This window comes from Strongylocentrotus purpuratus, unplaced genomic scaffold (genome assembly GCF_000002235.5).
Source record: "Strongylocentrotus purpuratus isolate Spur 01 unplaced genomic scaffold, Spur_5.0 spur5_scaffold_12, whole genome shotgun sequence".
Lineage (NCBI taxonomy): Eukaryota > Metazoa > Echinodermata > Echinoidea > Camarodonta > Strongylocentrotidae > Strongylocentrotus > Strongylocentrotus purpuratus.
This window is the reverse complement of record NW_022145597.1, coordinates 16,635,216-16,659,677: the sequence shown is the minus strand read 5'-3', so window position 1 is coordinate 16,659,677 and position 24,462 is coordinate 16,635,216. Positions and strand designations below refer to the sequence as shown.

Here is a 24,462-nt window from a genome sequence, read left to right as displayed (position 1 = left end):
ATGGGCTTCATATACACAACCACACCAGTGACACCAGGAAACGGAAACACTGTTACAATGATTACTGAAACATTGTTTTAAAACAATCATGTTTACTTCAACATTTCTAAACAATTATTTACTACAACATTTATTGGTATTTTGTGTTGCTTTAGATAGTTGTGTAAAGCCAGAAAAACCTTAGAAATAAACTGCTAAGGAAAGGTTATCAGAGACCATGGTATTATGCAATAATGCAATTTTACCTATGCATTAGTAGTAGTATAGTAGTAGTAGTAGTATGGATATCCCACCTTTTCTTTCATGCACACCCTTTCCGCTGCTATCGCGAGTTTTTTTTTTTAAGGGTCCAAATGTACGCATGACAAAGCGAGGTATAAGTTGATTAAAAGCATGAAGTATAACACACCATAGCACCTCAATCTAACAGCACGATGTGAAGAGAATTAATGGAGCAGATAAATACAAAAGAAATATGTACAGCCGAAGTCAAGCAATCATTTATAAAAACTAAGGCTTTGTCAAGACATCTATTTTAAGCATGCGTCTATATAGTGTAATGAAGATGTAGCCAAGTAAGTTATACAACCAAGCTTTGGGATTGCAGACTTTGTAGTCACGAAATCACATGGAATACAGCTTGCAATGTGCAGACCATGATTTGATCTTAAAGGCCATCTATACAGTTGTATGCATGGTCAGCTATCCCGGGGGCGGGGGGACACATCCCTCTCATTAAAAAAAAAATTGTAAATGTAAAGCAAATATTGACTAAATACTGGACGGCCCAAGAGTGCTGAGTTAAGACTAATAAAAATGCAAAAATCTTCTAGCTCGGTCGTTACGCTTCCTCGCTTGATCTCCTTCAAAATGTACTAGTAAATATTGTAGAAAATCTCGCATTTCGTCCCCCCCCCCCGGTCATGAAAAGAAATCGCCGCCCCTGGTTGAATGCGTCCATAATGAGTTATCGCATGGCATGAAGCAAACATTAAACTGGATATTTATGTATACTTTCTATTTCATAAGTTTAAACCAAGTTAGATGTATTATATTGTTGAATATTGAATTGTATATCAGATTTCTTGGCAAAATTACTGCTCTGTTGGAAATGAAAAATAAAACTGAAACTGAAAATAAAACTGAAACCCTTTTACATGTTTTATTATATAATTTTAAAAATATCAAGTAATGTGATATGAAAAGAAGGTACTTAAATCTAAACAGGTACAAAGGGGTCTGATAACTTACATTACAATAATTAAATGAAGTCAGTAGCGTACGCAGGATTTTTTCAATGGGGGGGGGGCCGAAAATTTCGCAACGACTCAGCCAGCCGCTGAATAAACGGGGGGGGGGTAAGAGGACACTTTTTTTTAGGGGGGGGGGGTCTCGAAATTTGAAAAATTGACATTTTGTTCCGTCAAACTCAGAAAGACATGTATGCTCACGCACATGAGCCCATATGCAATACATACAACCACACACACCCACATACGCGGCAAACGACACATTTTCATTTTCCTGTTTTTCTATTTGCCGAATTAAATGAACTTTGTAAATAACTATTGAGCTTTCTTATGGAAAGACAACTTAAAGGAGGCCGTAAAGCCCATGGCCGTAACGGGCGCAACACTCAGAGTTGCAAATTGACCAGTAAACGCATCGAAGAGGATTCTTTTGATGAAGTTTTGCAGTCAAAGCCAAATGGAAGCTGTAAGATGGAGGGATGCAATAAAACTGGCCAAAAATCTGAACTAAATATTTGTACATACAATGTTAGAACCTTGAGAACCGAGGAAAGCTTAGAAAGTTTGTTGGATGAACTAGAGGGATTCAAATGGGACGTCATCGGGCTTGCTGAAACGAAGAGACGAGGAGAAGGATTGACAGAACTGAAAGGAGGCACATGGCTCTACAACAGGGGAAAAACAGAGGATGACAAAAATGCAAAAGGAATTGGATTTTTAATCCATAACAAATTTAAGGACTATGTGAAAGAAGTTAAAAGCTATTCAAACAGGGTAGCAGCCATGAAAATACAATTGACGGGAAAGGATGAAATGTGCATCATACAAGTTTATGCACCCACAAGTGATTATGATGATATAACAGTGGAGGAATTCTATGAAGATATCAATAAGGCCATTACAGACAATTCGGGTACCTACACAGTACTTATGGGTGACTTCAACGCGAAAATCGGACAACGTGAAAAAGGGGAAGAAAATATCATGGGATCATTCAGCTACGGAGAAAGAAACAGGAGAGGTGAAAGGATGATAGAATTTGCAATGGAACATAAACTTAAAGTGACCAATACATACTTTAAGAAACACAAGAGTCGTTACTGGACCTGGGAGAGTCCAAATGGAGTTACTAAAAACCAGATAGATTTCATACTTAGTAACCAGCGAGGGATAATCAAGAACTGTGAAGTCATCACCAATGTAGATATTGCAAGTGATCATAGAATGGTAAGAGTCAATATAAGCATCAACAAGAAACTAGCTAGGCTTAGATTCATTCAAAATAAGAGGAAAACACGGATTAACATCATGAAGCTGAAGGGAAAGAAAGAAGAATTCCAACTAAAGCTTCACAACCGCTTTGATGGATTAGAGTTAGAGGATATGGACATTGATGAGCGATGCGATATGATGACATCAGCAATGCTAGAAGAAGCCAAATCTGTAGCCCCAACTGAGAAAAGAAAGATAGTAAGATCGGAAGAAGACAAAGAAATAGAGGAACTAGATCAAAGAAGAAAGGAAATACGACTGAAAGAACCCAAGACAACAACAGAAAAAGTGGAGTATGCAGAAATAGTCAAATTGGTGAAAAAGAAACGACGTCAAAGAAACAGACGAAAAACTTCTAAACTCATTTTGGAAACTCTAGAAAGCGGAAGGGGACCAAAAACAATACAAAAGATGGCAAGTAAAAAGTCCAGAATGAGCAAACTGAAGAAAAAAGATGGAAATATAACTTCTGACAGATCGGAACTGCTAGAAATATGCGCCGATTTCTACCAGGAACTTTATGGTTCAACGAAAAAACAACCGAAGGATCATATAGATATCTCATCCAGAAAATCAGACATACCGCCAATACTACAGAGAGAAGTTGAGGAAGCTGTAAACAGTATGAAGGACAACAAGGCACCGGGAAATGACGAAATAACAAGTGATATTATCAAACAAGGAGGGGAGGAGACAATCACACAGTTAATGAAACTATTCAACCAGATATTGGAAAAGCAACAGATTCCAACCACTTGGAAAGAGGCAAAAATAATTCTTTTATACAAGAAAGGTGACAAAGCAGATGTCAAAAACTATCGCCCTATCAGCCTTCTATCTCATCTGTACAAGATCTTCACCAAAGTAATCCAAAATAGAATCAAAGATAGATTGGACTCAAATCAACCCAGAGAACAAGCAGGGTTTAGAGCTGGATTCTCAACAACAGACCACCTACAAGCTATAAATCAACTAATTGAGAAAGCAAATGAGTACCAACTTCAACTATGCCTCGGATTCGTAGACTACCAGAAGGCGTTTGATTCCATCGAACACACAGACATGTTTGATGCCCTACGAAAGATTAACATTGAAGAAGGGTATGTGCGCATCCTGGAAGATATTTACACCAACGCAGTAGCCAGAATTCACATTGATAATGATGTATCAAAGGAGGTCAAGATCCAGAGGGGAGTCCGACAGGGAGACACATTATCTCCAAAGATATTCACAGCCACTATAGAGGAAGTATTTAAAAAGTCGCATTTAAATGGAGGAATAAACATTGACGGGGAAACGCTTACTGATCTAAGATTTGCTGATGATGTGGCCTTGATCTCAACATCAACCAAAGACTTGGAAGACCAGCTGACAGGTCTCAATAGGGAGAGCAAACGTATTGGCCTAACTATGCACAAAGAGAAAACTAAATATATGACTAATTATGACACAGATGAAAACATCGAGATAGAAGGTCGAACGTTAGAGAGAGTGAGCAGTTACAAGTATCTGGGACAAACTTTGAAAATGGAGGACACCACAAAAGAAGAAGTTATGATGAGAGTAAAAGCAGGATGGATGAACTTTGGAAGATACAAAGACATGTTGACCGATAAAAACATACCCATGTCACTAAGAAGAAGAATGTTCAACCAATGCATTCTAACAACTATGACATATGGATCAGAAACATGGTCATTGACAAAGGATCTAGAACAGAAGCTTGTGACTACTCAAAGAGCTATGGAGAGAAAGATGTCGCATTTATCTCTGCGAGACAAAATCAACCACAAAGTCATACGCCAGAAAACAAAGGTTAAAGACATCATGGAGAAAGTAAGAGAATCAAAGTGGAGATGGGCTGGGCATGTAGCAAGACTGCAGGACAATAGATGGACAAATCGTTTAACAGAATGGCAACCAAGGGTGGGAAAGAGAAGGAGAGGAAGGCAGAAGAGAAGATGGAGAGATGACCTAACATCATACATAGGAACGGCCGCTTGGATCAGGACAGCTAGAGACAGAAGAGAATGGAAATTTCATGAGGAGGGCTTTGTCCAACGTCTGGATGAACTATAGCCTGATAGATAGATAGATAGATTGAGCTTTCTTACGTGTCGTAAAACGTATTCTGCTTGAACTGCCATTCCACTGGGAAGTAAAAATCTGACTGCACCGTGGGAACTTAACCCCTTTCATTATTATTTTTACGTTTGGTTTATGAAAGCTTCTGATCACTCGGGCAATGAGAATTAAGGGGTTCAGGGACAAGCACCGTACTAGTGTGTTATATAGTATAGCTCAGTCGGAAGAGCACCGGTCTAGCAATCCGTAGGTCTCGGGCAGGCGCGGATCCAGGATTGGAGGAAACCTCCCCCCCCCCCCCCCTCTAATTTTTTTTAATTGTGGCGTGCGCCTGTAATCCAGCTAAAAGTGAAAGTTACAAACTGATTCAGCCGAGGACACAAGTTCGAAACTGAGTCACGCCTTTCGGATGGTGACGTTTAAAGGTCAGTCCCCAGACGTAAATAATCATATCTGATTGAGACACGTCTGTAAAAACCCAATACACACACACACACACACACACGCACGTGACCCCAAAAGGTGACCTTAACCCCCCCCCCCCCCCCCCGCTTATTCAGCGGCTGGCTGAGTCGTTCCAAAATCTTCGGCGCGATTTTCAAATGTTACATCCTCCCTCCCGCTCGAAAAAATCCTGGGTACGCCTATGGACCTACTATTATAGCCATGTAGAAGTTAAGCAAAAGGTAGTATCCTCCTAAATGTTGCATCAGGAACATAACGTATAGCCTATCTATACTAAAACTAAAATAGCAGGTGTATGCAAAGCTTACTGTTATACCAAACTTGTTTCAATACTACCCCCGTAAGTTGCTATTAAATCGAATAAAATGTTTTGCAGAAAACTATGAATGAATGACAAAAACTTACCGATTTCTTTTCCATGTTTAGATTTATTTGTGTAACTTTAACTAGAGAAAGTCGAGTTCGAGGAGAGTCTTCGCGCCTATTTAGTTCAGAGATTAAGCTTCCATGTCATCCGCCTTGCGAACACCTGTTTTAATGTGCATGGTCAATCTTCGGGGATGGGATATATCAATAATGAAAAATAGACGCAAAATTCTCTTTTGCTACATCTGTGCGTGCCGCACCCCAAGCGGAATTATTCATGAATTATTCATTTTTCTGCACGATCTCGTGAACACATCTCGGATAGAACGGGATGCGGACTAGCCCATTGTAGGAAACGGGTAAAACACTATGTTTATCTGTTAGCACTTAGCACCGAAGATAAGAAACGGAAACATACCAGGTGCACACTAGCAATTTGTCACAGAGCAAAATCGAAGACAATCATAGTCGCATGTTCATCAGAGATCCATGCTTCACAATCATGACAACGAAAAGGGCAGACTTAATTGAATGGACCCTCGTAAGGCAAAACGGTGCAGTCTAAGACGAGAGTGAAAGACGAAGATTCCCTGACTATGTCGTGAAAAATAGCAATTATTCGTCTTCAGATGGTACAAATAAAACAACACAACTGAATTTCCGAAGGATCTACACATATCTGACATATCACTTGATTTGTTTCAGAATGCGATAATTACATGAAACCGATCAAATTGTTTACACCAACTACGAAAAGTTAATCGCTTCAATCGCAGCCATCATAGAAAAGACACGTCATGGTAGATATGCAAATTTACTCACAGTATGATCGACGGCGATTGGAGAGAGAAAAAATAATGATCTCTTGTTTTTCTTTATTTCCGGCGGCATATCTCAACCAATCATCACTAGTTTTGCATATGTTGAGGACCATATGTAGCGCAGCATGATGAAAACACCGCCTTTATAGGCTTTTGGGTTGCTAATATACGAATTTACAAAGACGGGTCTTGACTGGCTGGATGGAAATTTTTGTTGACACTGCGTGCATTTTTAAGCAGAGGTAGGCCTGACAATATTTAAACGGACTGTTTTGTGGCAGCCAGTCCGACGCAATTAGACATCCAGTTTTCTTTCAAATTAGGGAATCTTGTTGGTAAAAGTATAAAAAGTCGATTGCCGATTACCCCCAGTTTAAAATAAATTTCCGTTTTTGTGGTATTTCCCTTTATTTCACCGAAGTACGGTTTTCTCATATCAGAGTACAAAGGGCTTATCACAGGCGCGCGCGCACGTCGACAACTTTTCCATTAGTGAGTGTAAGCGCGCACAGTTAAGCTCCATCAGGCACCTCAAAAGAAGGGTCTTTTGGTAAAAGAAATTGCTAAAGCAGGGAAAGGGGGGTATTTTGGGTGACAGAATTCCCCAAAACAGCATACTTTTGCAACATTTCTAACGATAATTTCCGAAACAAATTTATTAACAATATTTAAAAAAACGGTGTTTGTGTGACAGCCCGGTACCACCTCCTTCCCCCCCCCCCCCCGCCACTCCTGATGTTCCCAAAATCTCCGGTAAAGGTTTTTTTTTCGTGCGACAAAGTCCGGTCCCCCTTTGATTTTCACACCGGAGATTGGGGGTGCTTTAAAAAAGAGGAAACAATGCATACGCTTACCCGAAATAACACTGAATGGGGGGGGGGGATGTCAGAAGATGGGTCCGGGTACTCAGGATCCTCCGGTGACAGTGAGAAAGTTAAAAAATAGTCATCAGGTGACAGTTTGTAAGTAAAAGGGTCTTCAGTGACAGTGGCAAAAAGGGGGGTCTTTTTGAAAGGAAGCATGGTGCATTACTTAATCAATGGTGAGTGCCCCATCCCCCAGTCAACTGTAGTATCGACGAAATCGCTTATATTTTTCATGGCGACTGAATGGTATAAGTCACCGAATGAAATAACACCATCTTTCTTAATGTTCAGTAAATGGTAAAAGTAGCTTTTTTCTACTTTACTGTTGCTTACAGTAAGATGAATTCAAATGTATGTGTCACACCGAAAAAGAGAGAGAGAATATATTGTGATGGCTGTGCATTATGTCTTGAAACCAAACTATGCAATGTGGTTGGAAGAATAAATAAATAAATAAGGCCTAGTGATAGTGAGAGTTTAGTTAATACTCAGCATTGTACTCTTATTACCTTATGTCCTCGAATTTATTCCATTACATATTTAGGCAAACAGTGAAAATCGAAATATTGTATAACCGTCAAAGTATTGGATTTGCAATCTTTTCCACTGAATCCACTATCTTTCGCAAATAATATTCATTTGTGATATTTATAATCCTCCGCCTCCCCTCCCCCCCCCCCCGCTTAAATAAAAAAAGACATAAAATACCTTTAACAGGGGCAATTTTCACTGAACTACAAACCTGCCAAAATGAAATCATTATTTCTCAGCATTGATAATAACAGGAAACGAGATGAGGAAAAATGAACTCCACGGTGACCATGCAGAGGTGCATGAATCGTGCACGACATACACTTAATCATCATTATCCATTTAATGAACCATGGCATGGACACAGCTATTAGTAGAATTGATGAAAACAAATTTAATGTTACTATGATTAGGATGAGTAAGTGATGATAAACTGATGAATGCATTGAAAGAGCAGGTACATGATATTTTAGGAATAGACATATCTATCAATCATTTTAAAACGATTTCCACTATTCGAGGTCATTATGTAATGCTAAAATATACCCTCAAAAGTCAAAGGGGAAAAAATAGAAAGAACAAGGCCTCCATAGTTTACGACGTCGCTATATCATTAACAAAAATAATAAGAATGACGACGAATCTAATGGCAATCATGGAAAGCGGATAACGGACAGATATAATCAGCAAAAACGAAACTCCCACACATCCCCTACAACGGACTTCAAAGGCAATCATGAATTTGATTGCGCTCTACAATGAAATCCCTGGCTATTTGATACGTGTTACTATTATCGTGTATTGTTTGGAGCCAGGGGGGCATTACCTGACATACTTTAACACACAGTTAACACCCTCCTGGCTCTGAACAGACAATATTTGGCACAATATCAGGTGTGACACCCCCCCCCCCCCCCCCGTCCCCCCTCCCCGCCTGTTTGAGAAGGGGGAGGGGAGAAAAGGGGAATAGAGGTAACAATAAGGGGGATTGAAACCGATATCGATCATGTTTTAATTTGAATCCTTTAATGTATCCCTACTCCATTCCCTTTAATGACGATATTGCCCCTCCCCTTCCCAACATATCCATTTAGGCTTCTTTATCTGAATAATATCATATCGCTGTTTTTTTTTTAAATCTTTTTGTCTGTACCGTCTCCCCTCCCCTCTCTATCTCTCTCTCTCTCTTTCCCTCTCTCTTGATTTCTCTCTCTCTTTTTCTGTCTCCCTTATCCCATCAACCCTTTGGATCTCTACTTCTCTTATCTTTCTGACATACTAAGTATGTTTTACTCTCTCTCTCTTTTCTCTTGAGACTAGTCCCTACAACTTCTACCTTCAATTGCAAAATACATCCATATTATACTTTATTTTTTAAACAATTATTGTTTGCAGATTATGTCTGTTTAAAGTGTGTAATATTGCAATAGTAATACTTGAATTTCTTTTCTCTTTCCTTTTATTTGCTCTTATTTCCTTGTACTTGATGTTTTGAATACTTTCATTTGTAAGAATTTCCATAGCTCGACTTTTAGCCCCGACAAATTTATCTTAGAATAATGTTTGTGTACGCACAATTAACCTAATTATCCGATTCGCACACAATAGTTACCACTTCCGGACACAGTGAAATTGTGCAAAGTATAATTTTATTGAAAGTGCGATAACATACATGGAATATGAAAGACCGAGGCAATTTGAATAACATTTTCCTCATAATTCTTAAGGACCGTATCACTTTGTTTTCACCTGTTGACAGTGTATCCAGGTATGATTTCCCTGCAAGTTTGCCCTCAGTAAAAAAGTGTTGGGTAAAACCTGACCCATGTTAGGTGCAAAAGAAACATACGAACACGCATGGCTGTGTGTTAACATTTTAACCCGATATTGAGTAATTTTCCCAGATTTCTTTGTAAATATTATCAAATTCTTTGTACGCTTATGATGTTCAACTTTTACTTAACAGGGGTAAAACATATCCTTATCATGTTTAGGGTGTGTAACATTAACGGACCCATATAGTTTTTTTTTTAGGATACAACATGTTTTATTTTAAAGATCGGTAGTGTTATTATTTAAGGGGTCAACATTCAGTACCGGTACTGCAAATGTCCCCCTCCTACTCTTTCTTTGTTTAGCCTTTTTGTTCATGCGTCTTTTCCTTTTTTTCTTCTCATGATGTTACATAATATACTTTATGACACACCCGAAAAGCTCATGCTAAATCAACATTTGAAATGGCCAAGGAAATGCTAGATTCAAAGGATTCAGAATCCATCATTTTAAAATAATAAATGTACTCTTGTGAAAATGTTGCCACTCCCCGGCCTTTGTAAAGGGTGATTTAAGGCTCAAGCTTTTTTCGAGTGCATTCATTATACTGCTTTTTTAAAAATTGTAAATCGTTTCCCGGCATATAGCTTCGTTTGGTCTCATTTGACAACGCCCCCTATCGTCAGAGTCAGCAGCCTAACATCTTAGCCTATGGACTTTTGCCCCCCAAAATCGTTACAAATTCATTTTTTGTTTAAACGAAAAGCACATCCACCCCGATGTACATTATCACTAGCTCTTTCATTGGAACCCTCATGTCTCATTGACTTTTGAAAGTTCACCCACCGTAATTTCATTAAAATAGGTCGCAAGCTCGCCATAGCCTATATAACACATGTACAACAAGCCTAACTTTGGACTCAATTTTCCACGCGATTGTAAGGTTATAAGTCAAGCACACGAAGGATAAGAAGCATGAATTACCATAGATCATTTCTGATTTGTTCATTATGTCCATTTCATCCAACCCCCACCGTAATTTTTCCATTTAGTGAGGGCAAGCATTTTGCCGAGGTAAGCAAAAACATGAATATTCATGAACGGTCAGAGAATACAGCCTTTTAGTACGTAACGTATAGTGAGCCTTATCGCTCTTGGAAGTGTAAAATGGCCGCCGCGCGTGCGAGCCCACTTCAAGCGATATCACGGGCAATGATCCGTCCAGGAGGTAGAGGTCAGTGGTTTGTGCCGGCAATGTTCTAGCGAGCGAAAATGAGACAACCGGAGCAATATGATTATCTTAATATAACAATTATTTGACAGTCTGAGCTTCCCTTTGCTTTCACTTAACATAATACATGTTTTGTATAATAATAAATTATTGAAACGATAAAACCTTCCTTAAAAGATATATGCTACCAAATAAATCTTCGTAATTCAATCTCAAAATCCACAACCAGATGGCGGTAATTCTACTAGGTGCATTCTAAATCATAACGAATGGTCTTATGTATATGTGCCTCAATAGTATATATACAGGTAAATTCATCTCTCTGCTGCTGAATTTAAATGTACATAATAAAATTATTACAATATTAACTATAGTCATTGAAAATAGATTACATTTCTTAATGTTCAGGTTCATCGAGAATATTCATGAACGGTCAGAGAATACAGCCTTTTAGTACGAAACGTATAGTGAGCCTTATCGCTCTTGGAAGTGTAAAATGGCCGCCGCGCGTGCGAGCCCACTTCAAGCGATATCACGGGCAATGATCCGTCCAGGAGGTAGAGGTCAGTGGTTTGTGCCGGCAATGTTCTAGCGAGCGAAAATGAGACAACCGGAGCAATATGATTATCTTAATATAACAATTATTTGACAGTCTGAGCTTCCCTTTGCTTTCACTTAACATAATACATGTATTGTATACTAATATATAATTGAAGTGATAAAACCTCCCTTAAAAGATATATGCTACCAAATAAATCTTCGTAATTCAATCTCAAAATCCACAACCAGATGGCGGTAATTCTACTAGGTGCATTCTAAATCATAACGAATGGTCTTATGTATATGTGCCTCAATAGTATATATACAGGTAAATTCATCTCTCTGCTGCTGAATTTAAATGTACATAATAAAATTATTACAATATTAACTATAGTCATTGAAAATAGATTACATTTCTAAATGTTCAGGTTCATCGAGAATATTCATGAACGGTCAGAGAATACAGCCTTTTAGTACGTAACGTATAGTGAGCCTTATCGCTCTTGGAAGTGTAAAATGGCCGCCGCGCGTGCGAGCCCACTTCAAGCGATATCACGGGCAATGATCCGTCCAGGAGGTAGAGGTCAGTGGTTTGTGCCGGCAATGTTCTAGCGAGCGAAAATGAGACAACCGGAGCAATATGATTATCTTAATATAACAATTATTTGACAGTCTGAGCTTCCCTTTGCTTTGACTTAACATAATACATGTTTTGTATAATAATAAATTATTGAAACGATAAAACCTTCCTTAAAAGATATATGCTACCAAATAAATCTTCGTAATTCAATCTCAAAATCCACAACCAGATGGCGGTAATTCTACTAGGTGCATTCTAAATCATAACGAATGGTCTTATGTATATGTGCCTCAATAGTATATATACAGGTAAATTCATCTCTCTGCTGCTGAATTTAAATGTACATAATAAAATTATTACAATATTAACTATAGTCATTGAAAATAGATTACATTTCTAAATGTTCAGGTTCATCGAGAATATTCATGAACGGTCAGAGAATACAGCCTTTTAGTACGTAACGTATAGTGAGCCTTATCGCTCTTGGAAGTGTAAAATGGCCGCCGCGCGTGCGAGCCCACTTCAAGCGATATCACGGGCAATGATCCGTCCAGGAGGTAGAGGTCAGTGGTTTGTGCCGGCAATGTTCTAGCGAGCGAAAATGAGACAACCGGAGCAATATGATTATCTTAATATAACAATTATTTGACAGTCTGAGCTTCCCTTTGCTTTCACTTAACATAATACATGTTTTGTATACTAATAAATTATTGAAGTGATAAAACCTCCCTTAAAAGATATATGCTACCAAATAAATCTTCGTAATTCAATCTCAAAATCCACAACCAGATGGCGGTAATTCTACTAGGTGCATTCTAAATCATAACGAATGGTCTTATGTATATGTGCCTCAATAGTATATATACAGGTAAATTCATCTCTCTGCTGCTGAATTTAAATGTACATAATAAAATTATTACAATATTAACTATAGTCATTGAAAATAGATTACATTTCTAAATGTTCAGGTTCATCGAGAATATTCATGAACGGTCAGAGAATACAGCCTTTTAGTACGTAACGTATAGTGAGCCTTATCGCTCTTGGAAGTGTAAAATGGCCGCCGCGCGTGCGAGCCCACTTCAAGCGATATCACGGGCAATGATCCGTCCAGGAGGTAGAGGTCAGTGGTTTGTGCCGGCAATGTTCTAGCAAGCGAAAATGAGACAACCGGAGCAATATGATTATCTTAATATAACAATTATTTGACAGTCTGAGCTTCCCTTTGCTTTCACTTCACATAATACATGTATTGTATACTAATATATAATTGAAGTGATAAAACCTCCCTTAAAAGATATATGCTACCAAATAAATCTTCGTAATTCAATCTCAAAATCCACAACCAGATGGCGGTAATTCTACTAGGTGCATTCTAAATCATAACGAATGGTCTTATGTATATGTGCCTCAATAGTATATATACAGGTAATTTCATCTCTCTGCTGCTGAATTTAAATGAACATAATAAAATTATTACAATATTAACTAGAGTCATTGAAAAAAGATTACATTTCTAAATGTTCACATTCATCGAGAGAAATCGTGTAAAATAACCGTAATTTCTAGGATACTTGATAGAACATATAGACCTCTTGTTTTTTTACTAATCAACAAGGAACACGTGAATTTATAAAACATCTATTTGAAACTAATTTGTTTCCGATCTAAATCAGTTATTACGAAATTGTTTATACTAAAGAAATATAATCCATGATATTTATGCTACATATACGGCACTAAGAGATGCTTTCTAATATGACAAATCGTATGTATAAGAATTAGTCTGAATACATGAATACATCAGCAATTTGCAAAGTTTATTTGTAGGCGTGCGCACTGCAAGCCTTATGTTTAAAAATGTTCCGTGTAATAAAACGTTAAGGTTCATACGTGACCACTATTCACAAAATTTGTTTTTACCATGCTTCATTTTCTGACGGCATTGGTTTCTCCCGACATGTATTTTGGTGTTGATATGAGCATTGCATGTTGATAATGTGCAAAATATTTCTGCAATCGTAGCATTTTAATTGTTACAATGATTTTTTTTTTTAATGGTGAAAACGATGACAGATACTACGTACCATATCGCAACAGGCACTGAAATAACTTTACAACATTGATTAAAAAACACATCTTTTTCACATGGCCTATATTTTATAATTTCTAGTTACAAATTACAAATTTTAAAATCTAACATACAAATAGTATAATATTGATAAATCCAATACCTAATTTAGTGTAAGACCATTTGAAATGCCTGAAGGTGACTTCTGGGAGATCATTTATACATAGAAAATAGGACGCAAAGTTTGAAATCTTAATAAATACCAACGTGCGATTTGATACCCTGACGACTACTTCTTTTGATCTTTTCAGTCATAAAAATGGTGATATCATTCAAATGTCCTTCATAGTTACACAACATTCTAATATTTTCTCTTGAAATACATTAAGGTAAACTACCAAAAAAAATGTAAACTTAAACGAAATCATGAAAAAAGAATTAATGGAAGAGAAAGTGAGAATCGCGTCATCTGAACAAATTACAAAATGCAAAGTACACATTCCAGAAAATACATCATGCGTAACAAAATTAACATCTTTGTTGAACCTGAGAAAAAAATCAGAGTGATTTTTGAAAGACATTTAATAGTTAGCATACGAGCATTAGATGAAAGACTTTTAAAGCAAACCCATGTAAATTACATACGGTAATACAAACGAAAAAGCAAAAAAATGTACGTTAATAGCTTATTACACCAATATTAGTAAGCTAAATAAACTGAATATCAGAAACAACAACAAAGTATTATATAACTCTTATAACCATGCTTATTAATCGTATTTCTTTTAATTTCCTAATGATTTGTCTCACATGCGATCTATTTCCTTTCCCTTCCCGCCGTTCTATTTTGCTTAGTTTCACAAAGCACAATTTTATTAGTCTGTCATAGAAAACTCATGATATTTTGGTTTACATCATATTTTCTACTTAATATTAATTGACCAAATCGGTGAAATTACATTCTAGACAAGCATATAGGCCTAGAAGATGTAAAAAGACATGGTTAATTTTGTGGAATCCGCTCCTAATCCTAGAGGAATCCACTCTAATTATAGAGGAAACCACTCCAAATCATAATGGAATCCGCTCCAAATCATAGTGGAATCCACTCCACATTAGTGGTTTGAATCCTACTCATTGAGAGTAGATTCCACTCTGTGTCTCTGTGTTGATTTTACTACCAACACGGCATAATCCGTATATGACTCCAAAAAGAGAAGATTCTATCTCCGGTACATTTAAAATGGACGAAATTTACCTAATTTACATATTTATTTACAATGATATCAGATCTTTTATGCGACATCATTTGTTCCTTAAATTTGATAATTATCTACCTCTCCGTCTGTTGATGATCGAAGATCTAATACGAATACTTCTGTTTAATAGTTTAAACAATGAAATGATAGGCTTGATGGCTCAACTCAATGCGCTAGTGCCCTTTGGTAAGGCATTAATCCTCATTACCTATAGTCAATTTTCACATAATATAACTTGAAAATATTTAATGATTCCGATGAAAACTTTAACTTCGTCTTAATGATCATGCTATTTTAAACCCTCTTTTTCAAATATAGTTTAATGAATTAATAGACTAACTCAAAGGTTTAACAAAATTGTCCAGATGACGTAATTGTTTGAGGACCGGTTCCACGAATTATGTTTAATGAACTTCTCCCAGCTTGGATTCTGTGTCATGAGAAATACCCGTCAACTCGGTTCGACCAATGCCAGAGGTCGAGGTTTTCATGGCTAACTTGGACGAGTCGCCTGTCTTGCGCTTGCGGCCGATGACCTTCTGGACCTGTAATAATCCGAACATGATTTATTATGGATATATAATAGGATACCAAAGTTGCCCCCAAGTTAAATTATTGAAAATTTAAATGCCATGCCGTTTGTGATATCCTAATAAACTACCATGTCAATTAATTTTGCAACCGTTTGTGATTGATAAACTCGGCATTTCCTTTCATGATTTCACACAACAAATTAATATAGATGTAAACATTTAACAAATGTTTTTGCTATGAGATAATCAATTGTAATTATAGGAAACATAAACAGTGTGCCACTATATGGCTTCCGCCAATTATTAAAAAATGTTGACAACTGTTCGTAAACCGATCAGCCCCCCCCCCCCCAACATACACACACACATACACACAACACACATACAGGTAAAATGTGCCAAATGGGGATATTTATGTCAACCTATCTTCAACCATGAAATTGAGGATATTGGGATTTGAGGTGGTTTTTCAAAGATTCCTTTTTTTTTAAACGCGAGATTAATAAATAAAACTACATTTTTTCAAAGAATAACAAGAATTTAGCCTCCTGTTTTTATTTTGGATTTTACTAGGCGCTGTTTATTTATCAGAATTTTAAGTGGCGCTCGAAGATGTGGCGTCTCACTATGAAAATGTGAATGTCTTTAAACTCTTCAGGAAAAGGATGGTAGACTCCTCTCGGGTCATTTTTACCAAAATTAGCATAAAATAAGAAAATTATCAACTGGGGATATCCCCAGTTGCCAGGGTATCCCCACTTGGAATGTATGTATACATATGATTATCCCCGTTTCACACGTCTTACAAACCCACATACACATACGCACACAAGCACAAACACCCGCGCGCGCACACGTAAACGAGTGAAATTTGAAGTCAATACTAAAGACAATACGGGAATCACTGTGCACGCATCCATAGACCAGGCAGTTATGTGTTATATTTATAGCTTGTTTAATATTTGTTTTAATCACTCGGGTAATGTGGGCCTAATTATAAATTGTTAAAGCCATTGGGGGTAGGGTCAGCACCATTTGTATTAGATGGAAACATGTAAATTATCAAGGCCATAGATCGGGGAGGGGCCTGCGTGGAGACATCATTTTATTTTCATATCCCTTTACCTTCCCTTCCTTACCTTTTTTTTCCATTTGTAGTTTTCTTTTTGCTATTCGAATGGCAACCCCCCCCCCACCAAACACACACACACACACACCTCGTAGCTAGCCACTGGTTTGATTCAAGTCTATAACTGTCGATTCACTAAGCTTTCATAGCTTGTGATTTACGACGTTTCGCATCATTGTTTACGACGTAGCAAAAGGAAACCAAAATCACTCGACAGGAGGATAAAATAAGACAAGCTGGTTAAAGACAAAGTCAAGTTCTGGTAAAGATGTGAAATGTAACTTCATGAGCTCTCATTATATCTATCAAAAACAGGAGGATTATCGTAGTACAAATATACTATTTAGAAGGATTGCCCTTGTAATGTCCTCATATTCGAAATACGACAAGAAATAGTTGAGAAAGTAATGAAGCTGCATAGTCCCGATGAGGTTTTTTGTTTTGTTTAAACGTATCTTACCTCTGGATGCATGACGCACTGAAACACGAAGAACACGGGTCCCTGATGATGAACAGAGATAATATACGATGGTTAAGATAGAAGCAAGACGTTTATTACCTGATTACAGTACTAAAAATAACTGTTAAAGCTTTGTAACTTTTAACTGTTTGGATCAAAGGTTTGTACACAAAAGGCAATAGTCTTGATGTGGAAGGTGCATTATCGATGGGATGACATGAGAGCCTGATTAAAACAAGGCAATTTTTGTTTTCTTCAACTCTATTAAATATATAGCTATGTCGATACTAGAAATGTAATCCCATCGAAACGTCGGAATTGATATGTTTTAAATAGGTTTGAATCTTCCTTCTATATTTCTAGATCTTTCTAATTACCTCTGGATTGGAACTTGCCCAGATTGTATTGCCATACCAAATCTTAATACATGAATGTTTAATTTTTGCCCGAGTATTATTCTTCCAGTTCTTGTTGTTGTTGCTGTAGTTGTTGTTGTTGTTATTTTCTGTTATTCTTGTTCTTCTTCTAATTCTTGTTATTATTATTATTATCATATAATTTTTTTTAATTATAATCATTGTTTTCATTGTTGACATCATAATTAGTATAACTATCTTTACTATAACTGATATCATTATTTTTACTTTCATTATTATCATTATTATTAATACATGTATTGTTATTCATTTCACCATAACTGTTATTGAATTATGTTGAAATGTTGTAGTGTTGTAATGTTGTTGTCGTTTGTTGATGTGATGTTCCTGTAGTTGTTAATTGTCTTTTTGTTCGCTTGTTCTTACTTGCAGTGCGTTGAGTAGGATGAATAACCACTGCAAGAAGACATTTTTGAACGAAGCTTGTAGCAGAGCAAACATCCAAGTCATTCCCAGCATAGGCATCATGATCAACAAAGCACGAGCTGTAGCCCTGAAAATTGATAATGTAAATACTTTCATTATAGTGCTACGGATACCGTCCCTCGGATAGGATGTTAAATGGAGGCATCGTGTAGAGGAGAGTTACAACCTGTGCACGCTAAAAACCCTCTGCACTATACAGGGAAGAGAGAACCGAGGATTAAAGTAGTTCAGTTCGCTTTTCACCTCCCAGACATAGTGACGTCAAAATACTTATTTCATCATATAATTTGCATAATAATTCATTGCTACAAGACTTTTTCAGTAAACGGATGGTATTACGTCTACTTTCCGGCAGCCAATCACAGCCCTTATTCTTTGCGCGCTTTGTTCCTTTAGCTTCCGTTTATAATCCTATTCCGGCTTTCTGTTCATTCTTGCAAATTGCTCTGACAGATGCAGGACGAAAATATTTAGTTTGTCTGTATTTGTTGCTATTCTTCGAATTTGTAATACTAATCATATCTTTTAACATTTATTCACATCATTATTTCATCATGTTTTTAATTACAGTTGCAAATAATTATGTTGATGTTGCCTTTTCTTCACCGCCACATCTAGCTGTCAAAGGAAATTGAGTATGCACCATATTTAACTCCAGAGTCTCCAAGAGAACGCCATCCTGTACTTATCACAACATCGCTCTTTTTAAATCTTCGATATTTTATTTCTTTCTTCTACACACGGATTTATTGGATAACATGGTATAAAGTCTCACATTTACCAGAAACCCAACTCTCACTTATTACGCAAATATGTCTTACAGGTAGAAAAAATACAAGCATCTCCGTTTCAATAAACACATTAACGTCAAAGAAGTACCGTTAAAGACTTAAAGCCGTCAGTCATCGGTTCCTTCCTTACAAGCAAATGCATACCTTCTCATCAGTCAGGTAAAGAAATCCTCAACATAAACAAATATTATTTAATCTTTCATAAAGAAGCATAATCTTGTATTTCTCCTGTTTAGTTAAGGTTCTTGACTTACTTGAGTCTGTCAGTTTCGCTCTTCTTTGTGTTCGCCTTGAGAGAGATAAAAGTCCGCATGATCAGAGACAGGAGGACGGTGTTAACCTGTAACCATGACAACGAAATATACATAATGAAATTAAAGTACCTTTTAAAATAAGTACAATTAGTATCGGCTAAAAGATTCACCGATCTGTTGACCAAATGTTCAATAATATTTACATCCAACTGAGAGTGAAATATAGCACTGTGGTATGTTATGAAGGCTCTAAACTAACATAATTATGAGAAGTCCCGGTTCAATCCTTGCTCGGTGCATACAAGTCATCCTTGGACAATGTGTTCAGTCTACATTTTGTCCCTTAAGTCTTGTCCCAGATTTCTTTCGGCCGGAAGAGGAATAAAGTGCACCCCATTCTTCTCAGTTCCGCCGCTGCATTACTCGCAAAGCTATAATTGTATTTCTCCCGGCTCGTCGAAGGTGATGTTATTTTCAGGGAACACTTATTACTAAAAGGTTGATGATAAAGCCATTGCCTTTCCTTTGAAATGCAGGTGCCGTAAAACTAAACTATTTTTAAGTGAGGTATATTAAATCCACCAGGTCTCGGCCACTGGAATAGTCGCAACGTCCACCAAGCATTAACTAGAGTCTCTCATAACAGTATATATTTTATACTCTCTGTTGGCTATGCTACTTACCGCTACGACAAGACACACCTCTGCAAGCCAAATCCACATAGTTCCGTATTGTACGTTCAACCAACAGCTATTGAAAAGAAAAGTGATGCATTTCAAATTGAGTACTGAACGTGTGATTATATTGTGAAAGAAACTGACTGGAAACAATTGAGAAAGGTTGATTATGTTGTACATCCCAATTAATGCATATTTTTAGGTCATTACAATCAAATACAGTTCATACTGAGATGTCAACACATACACATGTAGCATGTTCGTTTTCTTTATTTTGTTTGTTCATAATCACGGTTTATATTCATACTATATGTTTAGTCATCTTGTATTATTATAATGATTTATTTGAAATACTTGTGTTTCATTTTAAATTGTATAATGTATGGGATGTTTTAACCGATTAAAAATGACTTTTAAACAAAATATTGTTTTTATAATAATTTATGTTATACCTTCCAGCAATTTCTCATCAAAAGGCGGTGTCAGACGGCCAATTATCTTGATAACTATAATGTAGATTGCTTTAAAAAAAATATATAAGAAATTGGGGGGAAACTGGGGGGAGCAGACGGCCCCTAAAATGGAAACGGGCGGGGACGCTAAATATGATATCTTTTTTTAATGGCCTAATGTGTTACATCTTCTGCTTGAAAAGTTCAAAAGAGGTGCAATTGGCGACAGCAGATGGTCAAGAGCTTCACAGTCGGATATCTTCTGGGTAAAATGTGGTTTGGAAAAGCAGAGTTCGAGCAAAGAGGGGGGGGCAAGGGGACCTCGTTCAAATATGGCGGGGTAAACCGCCGCTGCTTATTATTATGATATAAGCTTCATATGTCTGTATCTTATCAAAGAAATAAGTGAATAGTAGTGAAAAGTAGTGCCTTTGTTGCCCGCAGTTGCAATTCATTTACGCGTTAAACATTACAAATGAAAACATTTCCTGCATCGTATCTGAACGAGCCTTAATAGGTGCGATTGATTCAATGCGATCGTACTAATTTGATATCAATTGCTACTCTGTCCGAAAGATTTTGGAGTTTGCAAGTTTGCGATTGATTGGCGGACTTGCGATCAATCCAGATCAATCGCAATTCTTTTTACGAGACAAGGCCCAAGATTATAGTTGATTAGCTTTGAATACCAGTCGTTGTTCTAGTAAATACTTACGCACATTCACCACCATAGCCATCTATCACACTTCCCATCAATACGGCTACCATCACACATGGAATGCCTATTGGGAAAAAAAGAAACAGAATGGCTTCTGATTTGATTGCTGAATAATTTCACTGTTTTCACATGTTTCATGAATAACATAAGTAAGAAACGGCGTGTTATTCTCATTCATGAATCAATGCCCAAATGAATTTGTAATGATTGAACAAGGTGGTCATAGTACGTGTTCCCATGGGCGTATGGGCCCATTTTCGTCATTAGCCAACCTTTTACTAGGACCCTTATAATTATTAATGACACGGTCACTATCATCACCATAACCTCTTTGAACAACACAATTAGCCACCACTATCAATTGTAAAACTATCAGTCCTTACCCCAGACGCAAAGTACGGTGACCCAACCCTTGACTCGGGCCTTGTTGGTAAGACCACCACCACCACCATCATCATCATCTCCATTACCACCACCAACACCATCACCATCACGCCTATCAATGTTATTTCTATGAGCCCTTAACCCTTGTGAGTACGAGAGGCCTTGTATTATCGTTTTCATCGCCGTCACCATCACCACCACCACCAACACCATTATATAACCTCTATCAAAAGTACCAACACTCTACCTTTTTACTGATATAACGATCAGCCCTTACCTCCGAACCCATAAAAAGCATTAATTACTACCATCGATGTTAGTACTATCATATACTATCAACACTAGCACTGGTTATGCTTCCAATCCTTATCTTGAAGTCCAATCAGGTACCACTTGAACAGGCCTTGTTCGTACGAGATGCCTTACTAAGAGGCTTTGTGGCACACCCAACACCACCACAGCTATCACCACCACCCACTACCCATATTAATTACTACCAATCCTTACCCCAAACGCAGAGTAAGATCACCCAACCCTTGGCTGGGGCCTTTTGAGTCCGGGAGGCCTTGCGGTGAAGCAGTGTCCCTTCAAGGATCATTGAGATGCAGTAAGCCGTCAGCAAATAGTGCATGATACCAGCTATGGCCCGACAGATACCCTTTGGTGTTAAGATGGGTGGATAATAGGTAGAGATAATTAAAACAAAAATTAATAAGACGTGTTATTTTAAGAAGAAAAAAAGATTATCATTAAACACCATGCATTGTCCGGTATGGTTTATTGTCCCAGACATCATGGGTACATGTTTTTGGAAAAGTTGTCCAGAATGGATATTGTATTGGACATTGGGTACAAGTTTTGGGGAAAGTTAATGGTAAGCCAGCTGGCAAGGGTGATTGTCCAGGAAGCATTTTGCAATTATCGTTACTATCATTATAATTGATGTGATCTAATTTGATTTATTGGTATTATGATCATTGTTTTTATTATTATGATTATGATTATTATTATTCCGGTATTCATCCGGGAACTCTCTCCTAGATGTCCCGTGTGGTTTAGCTGTTCAGCATGAGTTAATGTTCAGAAGGCAATGTTCTAAAAAATATTCTCGAGTTGTTTCCGTAGACTCGGACATATTCTCAATAGGCCTACTTGGTCAATGACGACCTCTTATTTGTTTTAGACTACTCACCTTATGTTCGGTCTGGCCCATGAAGAGCATCACCAGTTGGGCCAAGGCCAGTGAGATGGCAAGGCAGATGTGAACTTTGACCTGGTCAGAGGTGTACAATCTACAGGTCAAATCATTAGAATCAATTCGAATCAAATCAATGAATAAACAATGAACTCCAAATTTTGGATTTTCTTCGAGTAGAGGCAAACAAGAATCTTAATTTAGTAGGAATTACACAACCAACATGTCAAATCGAATTAAATCAGGTCAAAAAATGTATAAATATTAAATCGTCAGTTTCGTATTATCTTTATGGCGAGACAGTTGGAACATTGACCCGGTCAGGAATGTACCACCATTAAAGCAAATATAATCAAATTAGGGCCCTCTATTATAAAGATTTGCGTCAATCGTAACTTTAAATTAATCGCAACTGCGTACTTAAGAGATAGCAGTTGAAATTAATTTCAACTTTCGATTGATTCCAGTCAATCAAAATTCTTTATATGACGGGGCCGCGATGTATCAAAGAAATCAAATTAGATCAGAACTTGTATAGATCCTTTTTGGAAAGAGGATTTTACTGTAAGGGTGTCCCGCCTCTTAAATGAGAGATAAATGTCTGAATGAATCGAAGGAAATCAATTTATTGACCAAAAAACATTATTCACCCACAGTTCAAAACCAATTCAATGACATCCAATCAATTTATCGATAATAAATCCTCGATTTAAGATTATGATATGAACATTGGACCCCGAAATACGGGGGCAATGATACTGCCGAAGGTAACATATATACATATAACATCAAACCTATCTATAATGGGCACACACGTTAGACACAAAAAGTGGCCTCTGTAGCCAGGTGGTATTTCTAGATAGGTTGCTACTAAGGCAGGTTTGCCTTTATCTCAGACTTTGTGACAATCGTATGACAATGTATGTGTATCTGCGACAGTGGCGGATCCAGGGAGGGGGGCCCGGGGGACCCGGGCCCCCCCCCCCCCCCTTGAGAAAAAAATCATGTAAAATCACGTGATTTTTACCTTTTTTGGGGGTTGGCCCCCCCCCCCACCTGGCGCTCAAGGGGGGGGGGGGGGTGCAAATCGAATTTTTTTTTGAGGATCAAAAAAAATGTGCTCACTACCCCCCCCCCCCCCCCCCCCCCCCCCCCCCCCCACCCCCCCCCCCCCCCCCCCCCCCCCCCCACTGAGCGAATTTTTGGCCGGCGCGTTTTTCAAATTTCCGGGAGCCAAAAAAAAAAAAAAAAAAAAAAGAAAAATTGTGCTCTGTACCCCCCCCCCCCCCCCCCCCCCCCCCCCCCCCCCCACTGAGCGACTTTTCGGCCGGCGCGATTTTCAAATTTTCGGGAGCAAAAAAAAAAAAGTGGGCCCCCTCCCCTAAGAAATCCTGGATCCGCGCCTGATCTGCGAGGCCCTGCTCAGGTCATGTCTTCGTCATGGGTCACATGTGTTATTTTGAATGACTTCCTGTCAAATGAGATATACCTTTGTAAAAAAAATGTCTTCCCTAAGACATTAGTGCTGCGACATTGATTCGAACCCAGAACAATGTGGTTCACAGTCCGGAGACTTATCCACTAGACTTCAAAACCTGTAATAAATGGATGAACTTACTTGAGATAGGTGAAGATGATGATGGAGAGGAAGAGGGCGAAGATGGAGATGGAATTGAAGATTCGAGTCATTAAAGTCTGGATCTGAAGGTTGGTACCGTCAATCGCACAATCCTGTATTCGATTTTGTGTTTGTAAAAAATAAAAAACGAAGAAAGATTTAAAGCCATACTGTACTAATAGTAGCACTACCGCGAATCCTCTCTAGCGCCATCTCAGGTCAGCTGTAGCAGGATGGTGCTATATGAACTCGCTGCTTCGCTACATGTAGCTGCGTTC

At 37.8% G+C, this 24,462-nt stretch overlaps 1 protein-coding gene across 1 annotated transcript in view; it reads right to left on the bottom strand.

Annotated features, from left to right (window-relative positions):
• Positions 1-14,307: 14,307 nt before the first annotated feature.
• Positions 14,308-24,462, bottom strand: part of LOC105438856 (latrophilin-like protein LAT-2) — a 32,792-nt gene continuing 22,637 nt past the window's right edge. Inside the window, exons 10-18 of the mRNA XM_030981394.1 lie at positions 24,185-24,297; positions 22,564-22,663; positions 21,879-22,029; positions 20,985-21,051; positions 19,824-19,890; positions 19,141-19,226; positions 18,036-18,162; positions 17,233-17,274; positions 14,308-15,655 (exon numbers count right to left, since the gene is read on the bottom strand). Coding sequence (XP_030837254.1) covers positions 15,515-15,655; positions 17,233-17,274; positions 18,036-18,162; positions 19,141-19,226; positions 19,824-19,890; positions 20,985-21,051; positions 21,879-22,029; positions 22,564-22,663; positions 24,185-24,297 — 894 coding nt within the window. The 3' untranslated portion in view covers positions 14,308-15,514. The remainder of the gene's footprint in view (positions 15,656-17,232; positions 17,275-18,035; positions 18,163-19,140; positions 19,227-19,823; positions 19,891-20,984; positions 21,052-21,878; positions 22,030-22,563; positions 22,664-24,184; positions 24,298-24,462) is intronic.